The sequence below is a fragment of the Oncorhynchus kisutch genome, linkage group LG8 (genome assembly GCF_002021735.2).
Source record: "Oncorhynchus kisutch isolate 150728-3 linkage group LG8, Okis_V2, whole genome shotgun sequence".
In the NCBI taxonomy this organism is placed as follows: domain Eukaryota; kingdom Metazoa; phylum Chordata; class Actinopteri; order Salmoniformes; family Salmonidae; genus Oncorhynchus; species Oncorhynchus kisutch.
This window is the reverse complement of record NC_034181.2, coordinates 11,899,981-11,913,387: the sequence shown is the minus strand read 5'-3', so window position 1 is coordinate 11,913,387 and position 13,407 is coordinate 11,899,981. Positions and strand designations below refer to the sequence as shown.

General features: G+C 45.8%; 1 protein-coding gene across 4 annotated transcripts in view; it reads right to left on the bottom strand.

The window, feature by feature from the left end:
• The window catches only part of LOC109896189 (serine/threonine-protein kinase TAO3-like), a 152,559-nt gene that overhangs the window by 22,450 nt on the left and 116,702 nt on the right, over positions 1–13,407 (bottom strand). For all 4 annotated transcript variants that reach the window (XM_031829673.1, XM_031829674.1, XM_031829675.1 and 1 more), the window contains 3 exons: positions 12,170–12,328; positions 5,122–5,316; positions 406–537 (listed from right to left, as the gene is read on the bottom strand). In XM_031829673.1, the coding sequence (XP_031685533.1) occupies positions 406–537; positions 5,122–5,316; positions 12,170–12,328 (486 nt within the window). The remainder of the gene's footprint in view (positions 1–405; positions 538–5,121; positions 5,317–12,169; positions 12,329–13,407) is intronic.

Below are 13,407 nucleotides of genomic sequence, written 5' to 3'. Positions count from 1 at the left end.
AGGAAGCTAGAGAGAGACAGCGTGTGAGACACAAAGGAAAGAGGAAGCTAGAGAGAGACAGCGTGTGAGACACAAAGGAAAGAGGAAGCTAGAGAGAGACAGCGTGTGAGACACAAAGGAAAGAGGAAGCTAGAGAGAGACAGCGTGTGAGACACAAAGGAAAGAGGAAGCTAGAGACACAGCATGTGAGACACAAAGGAAAGAGGAAGCTAGAGAGAGACAGCGTGTGAGACACAAAGGAAAGAGGAGAGGTAAAGATGGACAGAGTATGAGGGAGACTTGGTATCACCCAGGGAGAGTGACCTATGATGGTAGCCCTTTCCAGTGATGCTGATTAGATGATGGATAGTAGAGAGAAAGGAGAGATAAATTAAGATAGAGAGATAAAGGGGTGTTGACCCTTACAAGTGATGCTGATTTGATGGTGGAGAAGTTGTTGTGGCGGTAGTTGTGTGCCTGGCTCATGTCAGAGGATAATGGCATCAGCTCCGGCCTGAGGTCAGGTTTCAGACCATTATCCCAGTTATATCTGTGGTCCTGAGGAGAGAGAGCGAGAGACAGACAGGAGAAATGTTGAATTACATGGCCTGTAACTTCAAAACCTAAATGTAACTGTAGTTGATATAATTGAACGTTGCATTATTCGTAGCCAAATGATTCTTCATATAGGGCGTCTGGTGGAGAGGCTAGGTATGGTGGTTGTTCTCTGATAGTTCTGTAGTGCCACAGGTCGGTAGTGAACAGTTTTGTACTGAACTCAAGCCAACGTTAGATGGTTAGACTATCAAATCGGAGTGTGTATAAACCTACATATTTTATGTCAGGTCATGACCGGTTGACCAGTTACAGTGCCTTTAGAAATGATTCATTTTACACATTTATTGTGTTACAGCCTGAATTTAAAACAGATTAAATGTATATTTGTTGTGGTCTTTCTTATGCCTACCCATGTATTTCCATGGAAATATAAGATTTATTTGTAAAATAATAAACGTATTTTTAAAAGCATTCATGATTTGCGTAAATGTAATATACTAAATATTGCTTTTGTTAAAATATGAAATGGTATTACATTTGGTGAAGAGCACATTATGACTTGTTTAGGACTCGAAACTCAAAGTTTAGGACTTGAGACATGACTTAATACTTGCCGGTCTTGACTTGAGACTTACTTGTGACTTGCAAAACAATGACTTGGTCCCACCTCTGGTAGAGAGTGTGGTCTACAGCTTATCATGAGGTACTCTACCTCAGGCGAGCAATACCTTGAGACATCTTTAATATTAGACATGGTGCAACAGCTGTATTTGACAAATAAACACACACCCCCATCCCTCGTCTTGTCAGACTTCTTCTGTCCTGCCAATGCACAGAAAACCCAGCCAACTGTATATTATCTGTGTCGTCATTCAACCACGACTCGGTGAAACATAAGATATTCGTTTTTAATGTCCCGTTGGTAGGATAGTCTCGAACGGAGATCATCCAGTTTATTTTCCAGTGATTGCACGTTGGCCAATAGAATGGATGGTAGAGGCAATTTACAAACAATGTGAAAAAAAAAAAATACAGTTGGTTAGGAGCCCACAAAACGGCAGCCATCCCCTCCGGCCTGCACAGAATAAAAATATTCCAAAACATGCATCCTGTTTGCAACAAGGCACTAAAGTAATGCTGCAAAAAATGTGTCAAAGCAAATTACTTTTTGTCCTGAATACAAAGTGTTATGTTTGGGGCAAATCCTTTCAGCAGGAAAAAAAACTAAAACAAGGCCAAATATACACTGGAGTTGCTTACCAAGAATGTGTGGCCGAGCAACAGTTTCGACTTAATAAATCTACTTGAACATGTATTGCAAAACCTGAAAATGGCTGTCTAGCAACGATCAACAACCAATTTGACAGAGCTTGAAGAATGTTTTAAATAATAATGGGCAAATGTTGGATAATCCAGGTGTGGAAAGCTCTTAGAGACTCAAAGGTGATTCTGACATATATTAACTTATCTAATCAAGATACTGTATATTTGTGTTTAATTTTACAAAATGTACATTTGTTCTTCCACTTTCACTTGAGTATTTTGTGTAGATCGTTGACAAAAAATGACAATTAAATCAATTTTAATCCCACTTTGTAAAACAACAAAACGTGGAAAGAGTAAAGGGGTGTGAATACTTTCCGAAGGCACTGTACATGTAGGAAACGGAACTCTTTATCAGTGTGAATCTATAGACAGACAACATGCCACCTTCTCTTGTTCCTATACACCCATGCTGGCCTTGTGACATATCAGCAACCCACACACCCATCGTTAATAACAGTTAACTAAATGATAAAGACCAGGAAAGACGTGGCTGAAGAGGAGGAAACAAACATCTCATAATCTGCTAGTTTGAAGTGTATGTGTGTGTGCCTGTGTGTGATGTGATGCCTGAGACATGCAGGTGTCATGACGATGCCCTCTTTGGGTACAGCAAGCCCCATCCCCCTCTCGCTGTCTCCTACACCCAGGCTGCTGTGGTCAGAGAGAGGTCGTAAATTCCTGGAGGAGATTATCTCCTCATGGCCACAGTACAGAGGCAGAGTGAATTTTCATAGAGAACCAAGGAATTTCTTCCACCTCACAGAACTTGCGGTCCGAACAACATTTATGTTCTGGAGAAGGTATAAAATATCGGTGAAGAATCCAACTACAAACTGGTCCATTTGGTACAATTTTGTGAAACTCAGGGGAGCATACGGCCACATTACCATAGCGCTGTTTATATAATAGCATCAGATACAAGGTTTTACATCTAATTGTTGTATAAGAAGAATGAGTGAGGATGATACTGTTTGTAAAATTGTGTAATGTGATTTTGGACTGTTTAATAAAGGAAACTTCAATTCCCTTTGGAGTTGAACTAAATCAGAGGACCGCCCATGAGCTCAGTTATGGTCGGGAATCCTGGGACAGGCCCTTTTCTGCTCTCCTGAATAAAACCCCCACTTTGAGAATTTCTCATCAGACCATGTTGCTCTCAATTACGAGAGGACAAAGGTTCCAGACCAGACTGCTGAATCTTTTAACCATCTCACGTGGTTAAACTCTTAGACTAGTCTTTGATATTAATTGCTAGTCTGCAGCTAGGAATTCGGTATCATTGAATGCGAAGACCGACAACAGCCGAAACATCCACTCTACAACAACATGAATGAATGTCACTCTGAAGTATACATTCTAACCACGGCAGAGAGGGCGGACAAACTCTCCAACAGAAACTTTTCAACAGAGACCCCGGCGACACGCTGAGCGTAAATATATATGTTGATTGCAATTGTTCCCGACTGAGTGAACGTTCATGTGCAAAGGATTAGCATTTCAACTGTTATAATTATCAACTCTGTAGTGACTACTCAGCTGACCCCCACTCCCCTTTTGTCTAACAAGCCGCCGCTAAACCGGCATCATTTCCCCTATCATTTCTTGTAACCATATTTACTTTGTTTGTTTGTGTGTGCATTTCTGTGATTGTTTAGTTAGTTAATAAATAAATGATTTAAGACAATTGATGTATGGATGACTCATAGTGAAGACTAGGTTTGTACAGATAACCAACAGTTTACGACATTTGGAATGAGACTAACGTGAGGTAAAGACAAATGTATTAATCAAAATGTCAAAATTTATATTAGAACTTTGTAATCTGAATATTTTCCTTGGTGCCCTGACTTTCTAGTTAATTACAGTTACATGATTCATCAGTTTAATCGCGTAATAATAATTACAGAGAATCTTTGATAAAAACTAAGTCTTCAGTTAATGATAGTAAAGACACGACACAGGTTATTCATTCATTCTGAATAATGTAAAGCATTCAGAAGTGTGTCCAGCTCAACCCTCAGCCTGTGTGTCAACGCCAGGCGAGAGAAGAGAAGAGGTCAGGGCATCTTTGTTCTCAAAGTGTGATGCACAGGAGTGATGATCTCTGGCTCTGTTTATTTTTATTTTTTTTATTTTACCTTTATTTAACCAGGCAAGTCAGTTAAGAACACATTCTTATTTTCAATGACGGCCTGGGAACAGTGGGTTAACTGCCTGTTCAGGGGCAGAACGACAGATTTGTACCTTGTCAGCTCGGGGGATTGAACTCGCAACCTTCCGGTTACTAGTCCGACGCTCTAACCACTAGGCTACGCTGCCGCCCCATGCGGCAGTGCTGTGTGTATCATCTGTATCGATGGTTTCCATGGCATCAGTGTTTTTAATTGAAGGGTGTTGGGTTAGGTTAATATAGTATGATTATATGAATACCACAGCGAGGTTGTTTGTGTGTGTCATTATTTGGGTGAGGGTTGGAGTGTATCTCTATCCCTCCTGTGTGTCATTATTTGGGTGAGGGTTGGAGTGTATCGCTATCCCTCCTGTGTGTCATTATTTGGGTGAGGGTTGGAGTGTATCTCTATCCCTCCTGTGTGTCATTATTTGGGTGAGGGTTGGAGTGTATCTCTATCTCTCCTGTGTGTCATTATTTGGGTGAGGGTTGGAGTGTATCGCTATCCCTCCTGTGTGTCATTATTTGGGTGAGGGTTGGAGTGTATTGCTATCCCTCCTGTGTGTCATTATTTGGGTGAGGGTTGGAGTGTATCGCTATCTCTCCTGTATGTATGAGCGTTTGTACATCCCTGAGAGCTGTCATTCTTCAGGATGTGGGTTTAAGTTTGGTGTAGGTGGTTGTTGGATGGCTGGCTGGCTGGCTAGAGAGATTGAGGGGCTAGATGAGTAGTACCTTCTTGATGTGTGTGTTCATGTTTGTTTGCGTCATTCTTGAGGACGTGGGTAGTGTTGGAGTGAATGACTAACTGGAGGGACACTGATCGTGCTAGTTTTATAGTGTGTGTGTGTCTCTCCTGCTGTCCGGCCGTCTCTCTCCTGCTCTCTCACTCTGTCAGTGTTACCTTCTTGGTGTGTGTGCGTGTATGTGTGTGTGTGTTTCTCTCTCTCTGTCAATAATACCTTCTTGGTGAGTGTGCGTGTATGCTAGCGTATGTCTCTCTCTCTCTCTCTCTCTCTCTCTCTCTCTCTCTCACTCTGTCAGTGTTACTTTCTAGGTGTGTATGTGTTTCTCTCTGTCAATAATACCTTCTTGGACTGTGCGGAGGACTCTAAGCTGCTATCGTAGTCGTGGTGCATCATGGTCATGTCGGAGCAGCTCTCGTCTAGGACCTCCTGCATGCTGTTGATGCTGCTGCTCTGGCTTCCTGTACTGACTGAGGTGCTGGGGAGGGAGTGGTTACTGCCCAGGCTGTTCATCTTACAGCTGGCCTGCTCACAGTCCTGGAGGAGAGAGAGATGGAAATCAGTATATACACACACTGTGGGAAATACACACACACCTCTTGCCCCTTCCCACCCCTCAACTGTAAATATGGGTTTACAAATAGCCTCATTAAGCTTGGAGTGACCTTGATACAGCAGAAATAATGTCCTGCGATACAGAGTGCAACAGAGTCAAAGTCATGCTAAATAGCCCATAAATAGACATTTCACCTGGACAGACAGTATCGATGTCAGTCCTGTCCGTGTCCATCCATCATAACAGGATCAGCAAGCTTGAGTGTGTCATACAAAACAGAGCTTGTGGCACAAAACCACATATCTGTGTGGCAGTGAGGAGAGACCCCAGCACAGGGAAATCAAAACCACATGTCTGTGTGGGAGCGAGGAGAGACCCCAGCACAGGGAAATCAAAACCACATGTCTGTGTGGCAGTGAGGAGAGACCCCAGCACAGGGAAATCAAAACCACATGTCTGTGTGGGAGTGAGGAGAGACCCCAGCACAGGGAAATCAAAACCACATGTCTGTGTGGCAGTGAGGAGAGACCCCAGCACAGGGAAATCAAAACCACATGTCTGTGTGGCAGTGAGGAGAGACCCCAGCACAGGGAAATCAAAACCACATGTCTGTGTGGCAGTGAGGAGAGACCCCAGCACAGGGAAATCAAAACCACATGTCTGTGTGGCAGTGAGGAGAGACCCCAGCACAGGGAAATCAAAACCACATGTCTGTGTGGCAGTGAGGAGAGACCCCAGCACAGGGAAATCAAAACCACATGTCTGTGTGGCAGTGAGGAGAGACCCCAGCACAGGGAAATCAAAACCACATGTCTGTGTGGCAGTGAGGAGAGACCCCAGCACAGGGAAATCAAAACCACATGTCTGTGTGGGAGTGAGGAGAGACCCCAGCACAGGGAAATCAAAACCACATGCCTGTGTGGGAGTGAGGAGAGACCCCAGCACGGGAAATCAAAACCACATGCCTGTGTGGCAGTGAGGAGAGACCCCAGCACAGGGAAATCAAAACCACATGTCTGTGTGGCAGTGAGGAGAGACCCCAGCACAGGGAAATCAAAACCACATGCCTGTGTGGCAGTGAGGAGAGACCCCAGCACAGGGAAATCAAAACCACATGTCTGTGTGGCAGTGAGGAGAGACCCCAGCACAGGGAAATCAAAACCACATGTCTGTGTGGCAGTGAGGAGAGACCCCAGCACAGGGAAATCAAAACCACATGTCTGTGTGGCAGTGAGGAGAGACCCCAGCACAGGGAAATCAAAACCACATGTCTGTGTGGCAGTGAGGAGAGACCCCAGCACGGGAAATCAAAACCACATGTCTGTGTGGCAGTGAGGAGAGACCCCAGCACAGGGAAATCAAAACCACATGTCTGTGTGGCAGTGAGGAGAGACCCCAGCACAGGGAAATCAAAACCACATGTCTGTGTGGCAGTGAGGAGAGACCCCAGCACAGGGAAATCAAAACCACATGTCTGTGTGGCAGTGAGGAGAGACCCCAGCACAGGGAAATCAAAACCACATGTCTGTGTGGCAGTGAGGAGAGACCCCAGCACAGGGAAATCAAAACCACATGTCTGTGTGGCAGTGAGGAGAGACCCCAGCACGGGAAATCAAAACCACATGTCTGTGTGGCAGTGAGGAGAGACCCCAGCACAGGGAAATCAAAACCACATGTCTGTGTGGCAGTGAGGAGAGACCCCAGCACAGGGAAATCAAAACCACATGTCTGTGTGGCAGTGAGGAGAGACCCCAGCACAGGGAAATCAAAACCACATGTCTGTGTGGCAGTGAGGAGAGACCCGAGCACAGGGAAATCAAAACCACATGTCTGTGTGGCAGTGAGGAGAGACCCCAGCACAGGGAAATCAAAACCACATGTCTGTGTGGCAGTGAGGAGAGACCCCAGCACAGGGAAATCAAAACCACATGTCTGTGTGGCAGTGAGGAGAGACCCCAGCACAGGGAAATCAAAACCACATGTCTGTGTGGCAGTGAGGAGAGACCCCAGCACAGGGAAATCAAAACCACATGTCTGTGTGGCAGTGAGGAGAGACCCCAGCACAGGGAAATCAAAACCACATGTCTGTGTGGCAGTGAGGAGAGACCCCAGCACAGGGAAATCAAAACCACATGTCTGTGTGGCAGTGAGGAGAGACCCCAGCACAGGGAAATCAAAACCACATGTCTGTGTGGCAGTGAGGAGAGACCCCAGCACAGGGAAATCAAAACCACATGTCTGTGTGGCAGTGAGGAGAGACCCCAGCACAGGGAAATCAAAACCACATGTCTGTGTGGCAGTGAGGAGAGACCCCAGCACAGGGAAATCAAAACCACATGTCTGTGTGGCAGTGAGGAGAGACCCCAGCACAGGGAAATCAAAACCACATGTCTGTGTGGCAGTGAGGAGAGACCCCAGCACAGGGAAATCAAAACCACATGTCTGTGTGGCAGTGAGGAGAGACCCCAGCACAGGGAAATCAAAACCACATGTCTGTGTGGCAGTGAGGAGAGACCCCAGCACAGGGAAATCAAAACCACATGTCTGTGTGGCAGTGAGGAGAGACCCCAGCACAGGGAAATCAAAACCACATGTCTGTGTGGCAGTGAGGAGAGACCCCAGCACAGGGAAATCAAAACCACATGTCTGTGTGGCAGTGAGGAGAGACCCCAGCACAGGGAAATCAAAACCACATGTCTGTGTGGCAGTGAGGAGAGACCCCAGCACAGGGAAATCAAAACCACATGTCTGTGTGGCAGTGAGGAGAGACCCCAGCACAGGGAAATCAAAACCACATGTCTGTGTGGCAGTGAGGAGAGACCCCAGCACAGGGAAATCAAAACCACATGTCTGTGTGGCAGTGAGGAGAGACCCCAGCACAGGGAAATCAAAACCACATGTCTGTGTGGCAGTGAGGAGAGACCCCAGCACAGGGAAATCAAAACCACATGTCTGTGTGGCAGTGAGGAGAGACCCCAGCACAGGGAAATCAAAACCACATGTCTGTGTGGCAGTGAGGAGAGACCCCAGCACAGGGAAATCAAAACCACATGTCTGTGTGGCAGTGAGGAGAGACCCCAGCACAGGGAAATCAAAACCACATGTCTGTGTGGCAGTGAGGAGAGACCCCAGCACAGGGAAATCAAAACCACATGTCTGTGTGGCAGTGAGGAGAGACCCCAGCACAGGGAAATCAAAACCACATGTCTGTGTGGCAGTGAGGAGAGACCCCAGCACAGGGAAATCAAAACCACATGTCTGTGTGGCAGTGAGGAGAGACCCCAGCACAGGGAAATCAAAACCACATGTCTGTGTGGCAGTGAGGAGAGACCCCAGCACAGGGAAATCAAAACCACATGTCTGTGTGGCAGTGAGGAGAGACCCCAGCACAGGGAAATCAAAACCACATGTCTGTGTGGCAGTGAGGAGAGACCCCAGCACAGGGAAATCAAAACCACATGTCTGTGTGGCAGTGAGGAGAGACCCCAGCACAGGGAAATCAAAACCACATGTCTGTGTGGCAGTGAGGAGAGACCCCAGCACAGGGAAATCAAAACCACATGTCTGTGTGGCAGTGAGGAGAGACCCCAGCACAGGGAAATCAAAACCACATGTCTGTGTGGCAGTGAGGAGAGACCCCAGCACAGGGAAATCAAAACCACATGTCTGTGTGGCAGTGAGGAGAGACCCCAGCACAGGGAAATCAAAACCACATGTCTGTGAGGAGAGACCCCAGCACAGGGAAATCAAAACCACATGTCAGTGAGGAGAGACCCCAGCACAGGGAAATCAAAACCACATGCCTGTGTGGGAGTGAGGAGAGACCCCAGCACAGGGAAATCAAAACCACATGTCTGTGTGGCAGTGAGGAGAGACCCCAGCACAGGGAAATCAAAACCACATGCCTGTGTGGCAGTGAGGAGAGACCCCAGCACAGGGAAATCAAAACCACATGTCTGTGTGGCAGTGAGGAGAGACCCCAGCACAGGGAAATCAAAACCACATGTCTGTGTGGCAGTGAGGAGAGACCCCAGCACAGGGAAATCAAAACCACATGTCTGTGTGGCAGTGAGGAGAGACCCCAGCACAGGGAAATCAAAACCACATGTCTGTGTGGCAGTGAGGAGAGACCCCAGCACAGGGAAATCAAAACCACATGTCTGTGTGGCAGTGAGGATGAGGAGAGACCCCAGCACAGGGAAATCAAAACCACATGTCTGTGTGGGAGTGAGGAGAGACCCCAGCACAGGGAAATCAAAACCACATGTCTGTGTGGCAGTGAGGAGAGACCCCAGCACAGGGAAATCAAAACCACATGTCTGTGTGGCAGTGAGGAGAGACCCCAGCACAGGGAAATCAAAACCACATGTCTGTGTGGGAGTGAGGAGAGACCCCAGCACAGGGAAATCAAAACCACATGTCTGTGTGGGAGTGAGGAGAGACCCCAGCACAGGGAAATCAAAACCACATGTCTGTGTGGGAGTGAGGAGAGACCCCAGCACAGGGAAATCAAAACCAGAATGTCTAGAAATGTGTTCATTATAAAAGCTTAATAAGTAAGGGCAAAACAATGGTTGGAGAACTGAGACGCAGGGCTATTACGACAGGGCTCTGTATCACTGTTCCTTCGCCCTAGTTCAAGACAGGTGAACAGGAGGACAGCAGGTTTCTTCATGTCAATCTTTTGTTGACCTCTGGGACACCTACAGTATTCCATTTGTGCCAGACCATAACAGGAGTTCAGTTGACTCCAGAGGCTTATCCACCCTGACACACAATGCCATTGTTTTAATACTATAGTCATGTAATCAAATGTTTCTGGGAACACATCTTACTGACATGTTTCATCGTAATGTAAGAATATTAGTGGTTATAGTCCATGTACAGTTGAAGTCAGAAGTTTACATACACTTAGGTTGTAGTCATTAAAACTTGTTTTTCAACCACTCCACAAATTTATATTGAACAAACTATAGTTTTGGCAAGTCGGTTAGGACATCTACTTTGTGCATGACACAAGTCATTTTAACAACAATTGTTTACAGACAGATTATTTCACTTATAATTCACTGTATCACAATTCCAGTGGGTCAGATGTTAACATACACTATGTTGACTGTGCCTTTAAACAGCTTGGAAAATTCCAGAAAATTATGTCATGGCTTTAGAAGCTTCTGAGGGGCTAATTGACATCATTTGAGTGAATTGGAGGTGTACCTGTGGATGTATTTCAAGGCCTACCTTCAAACTCAGTGCCTCTTTGCTTGACATCATGGGAAAATCAAAAGAAACCAGCCAAGACCTCAGAAAGAAAAATTGTAGACCTCCACAAGTTTGGTTCATCCTTGGGAGCAATTTCCAAACGCCTGAAGGTACTGCCTCCATCTGTACAAACAATAGTACGCCAGTATAAACACCATGGGGCCACGCAGCCGCCATACCGCTCAGGAAGGAGACGCGTTCTGTCTCCTAGAGATGAACGTACTTTGGTGCGAAAAGTGCAAATGAATCCCAGAACAACAGCAAAAGACCTTGTGAAGATGGAGTTAACAGGTACAAAAGTATCTATATCTACAGTAAAACGAGTCCTATATCGACATAACCTGAAAGTCCGCTCAGCAAGGAAGAAGCCACTGCTCCAAAACCACCATAAAAAAAGCCAGACTACTGTTTGCAACTGCACATGGGGACAAAGATCGTACTTTTTGGAGAAATGTCCTCTGGTCTGATGAAATAAAAATAGAACTGTTTGGCCATAATGGCCATTGTTACGTTTGGAGGAAAAAGGGGGAGGCTTGCAAGACAAAGAACACCATCCCAACTGTGAAGCACGGAGGTGGCAGCATCATGTTGTGGGGGTGCTTTGCTGCAGGAGGGACTGGTACACTTCACAAAATAGATGGCATCATGAAGGAGGAAGATAATGTGGAAAAATTTAAGCAACATCTCAAGACATCAGTCAAGAAGTTAAATCTTGGTCGCAAATGGGTCTTCCAAATGGACAATGACCCCAAGCATACTTCCAAAGTAGTGGCAAAATGGCTTAAGAACAACAAAGTCAAGGTATTGGAGTGGCCATCACAAAGCCCTGACCTCAACCATATAGACAATTTGTGGGCAGAACTGAAAAAGTGTGTGCGAGCAAGGAGGCCTACAAACCTGACTCAGTTACACCAGTTCTGTCAGGAGGAATGGGCCAAATTCACCCAACTTATTGTGGGAAGCTTGTGGAATGCTACCCAAAAAGTTTGACCCAAGTTAAACAAGTTAAAGGCAATGTTACCAAATACTAATTGAGTGAATGAAAAACTACTGACCCACTGGGAATGTGATGAAAGAAATAAAAGCTGTAATATATCATTCTCTCTACTATTATTCTGACATTTCACACTCTTAAAATAAAGTGGTGATCCTAACTGACCTAAGACAGAATTTTTACTAGGATTAAATGTCAGGAATTGTGAAAAACTGAGTTTAAATGCATTTGGCAAAGGTGTATGTAAACTTCTGACTTCAACTGTACTTTCTCCACTCTTCCTCCTCATCCCGGCTCCGCCTTCCTCCTCCACCCCCTCCTGGCTCTCCCTTCCTCCTCCCCTTCCCAGCTCTCCCCTTCCATCCTCACCTCCTCCTCCCGGCTCTCCCTTCCTCCTCCTCCCATCATCTCCCCTTCCTCTCCCCTCCTGGCTCTCCCTTACTCCTCCTCCCATCTTCTCCCCTTCCCAGCTCTCCCCTTCCTCTCCCCCTCCTGGCTCTCCCTTACTCCCCCTCCTGGCTCTCCCTTACTCCTCCTCCCATCCTCTCCCCTTCCCGGCTCCCCCTTTCCATCCTCACCTCCTCCTCCTCCTGGCTCTCCCCCATGTGTTTTTCCTGATATAGGATCTTCTTCATCTTACGGTACTGCAGGTTGTCCAGCTCCCTCACCGCGTCCTTGGTCCTCTGGATCAGATCCATGAGGACCCGTGGGGGGCGCTCCAGACGTACAAAGTCATGCTGGGGAGAAAAGAGAGTTTACAGGTTAGAGCAAACTAGGGGGGTTCGCCTGATATGAAAATGGGGTCGCGGGAGAATTTCCAAAATCCTGATTTAAAAAAATTAAATAAAAATATCAAAACAGGTTAGCCTTGTGGTTAGAGCGTTGGACTAGTAATCGGAAGGTTGCAAGTTCAAATCCCCGAGCTGACAAGGTACAAATCTGTCGTTCTGCCCCTGAACAGGCAGTTAACCCACTGTTCCTAGGCCGTCATTGAAAATAAGAATTTGTTCTTAACTGACTTGCCTAGTTAAATAAAGGTAAAAAATATATATATATATTATAATATTGTCTTTGTATATCAATCATTTGAATGTGGTTAACCTTAAAAATGTAAATGAAAATTATTCAAATCTAAAAGGTGAAATTCAAACACAAAGCACCCTTAGATCATGGGAAAAGGTGGCACTTAACCGTTGCACTTGAATCATTCCCATGGTGAATGGCTAGGCCTGCTACGCTATGACACCACACACTATTGCAGAGACTTTGATACGAGCAGCTGTATTTGGTATGCGGAAAACAATGTGGAGAGTCAAAAGGCACATACACTCATTTCTATATCATGAGTTGAAATAAAAGATCCCAGAAATTTTCCACACACACAAAAAGCTTGCCTCTCTCAAATTCTGTATACAAATGTTCTTACATCCCTGTTAGTGAGCATTTCTCATTTGCCAAGATAATCCATCCACCTGACAGGTGTGACATATCAAGAAGCTGATCAAAACGGCATTTGGTATTTTATTAGGATCCCCATTAGCTGTTGCAAAACCATGATTATTACACAGGTGCACATTGGGCAGTTTTGTAACAACACAATGCCACAGACGTCTCAAAATGTTGAAGGAGCGTGCAATTGGTATGCTGACTGCAGGAATGTCCACCAGAGCGTTTGCCAGAAAACGTAATGTTCATTTGTCTACCAAAAGCCGGTTCCAAATTCATTTTAGAGAGTTTGGCAAGGTGTCCAACCGGCTACACAACAGCATACCATGTGTAACCACGCCAGCCCAGGACCTCTACATCCGGCTTGCTC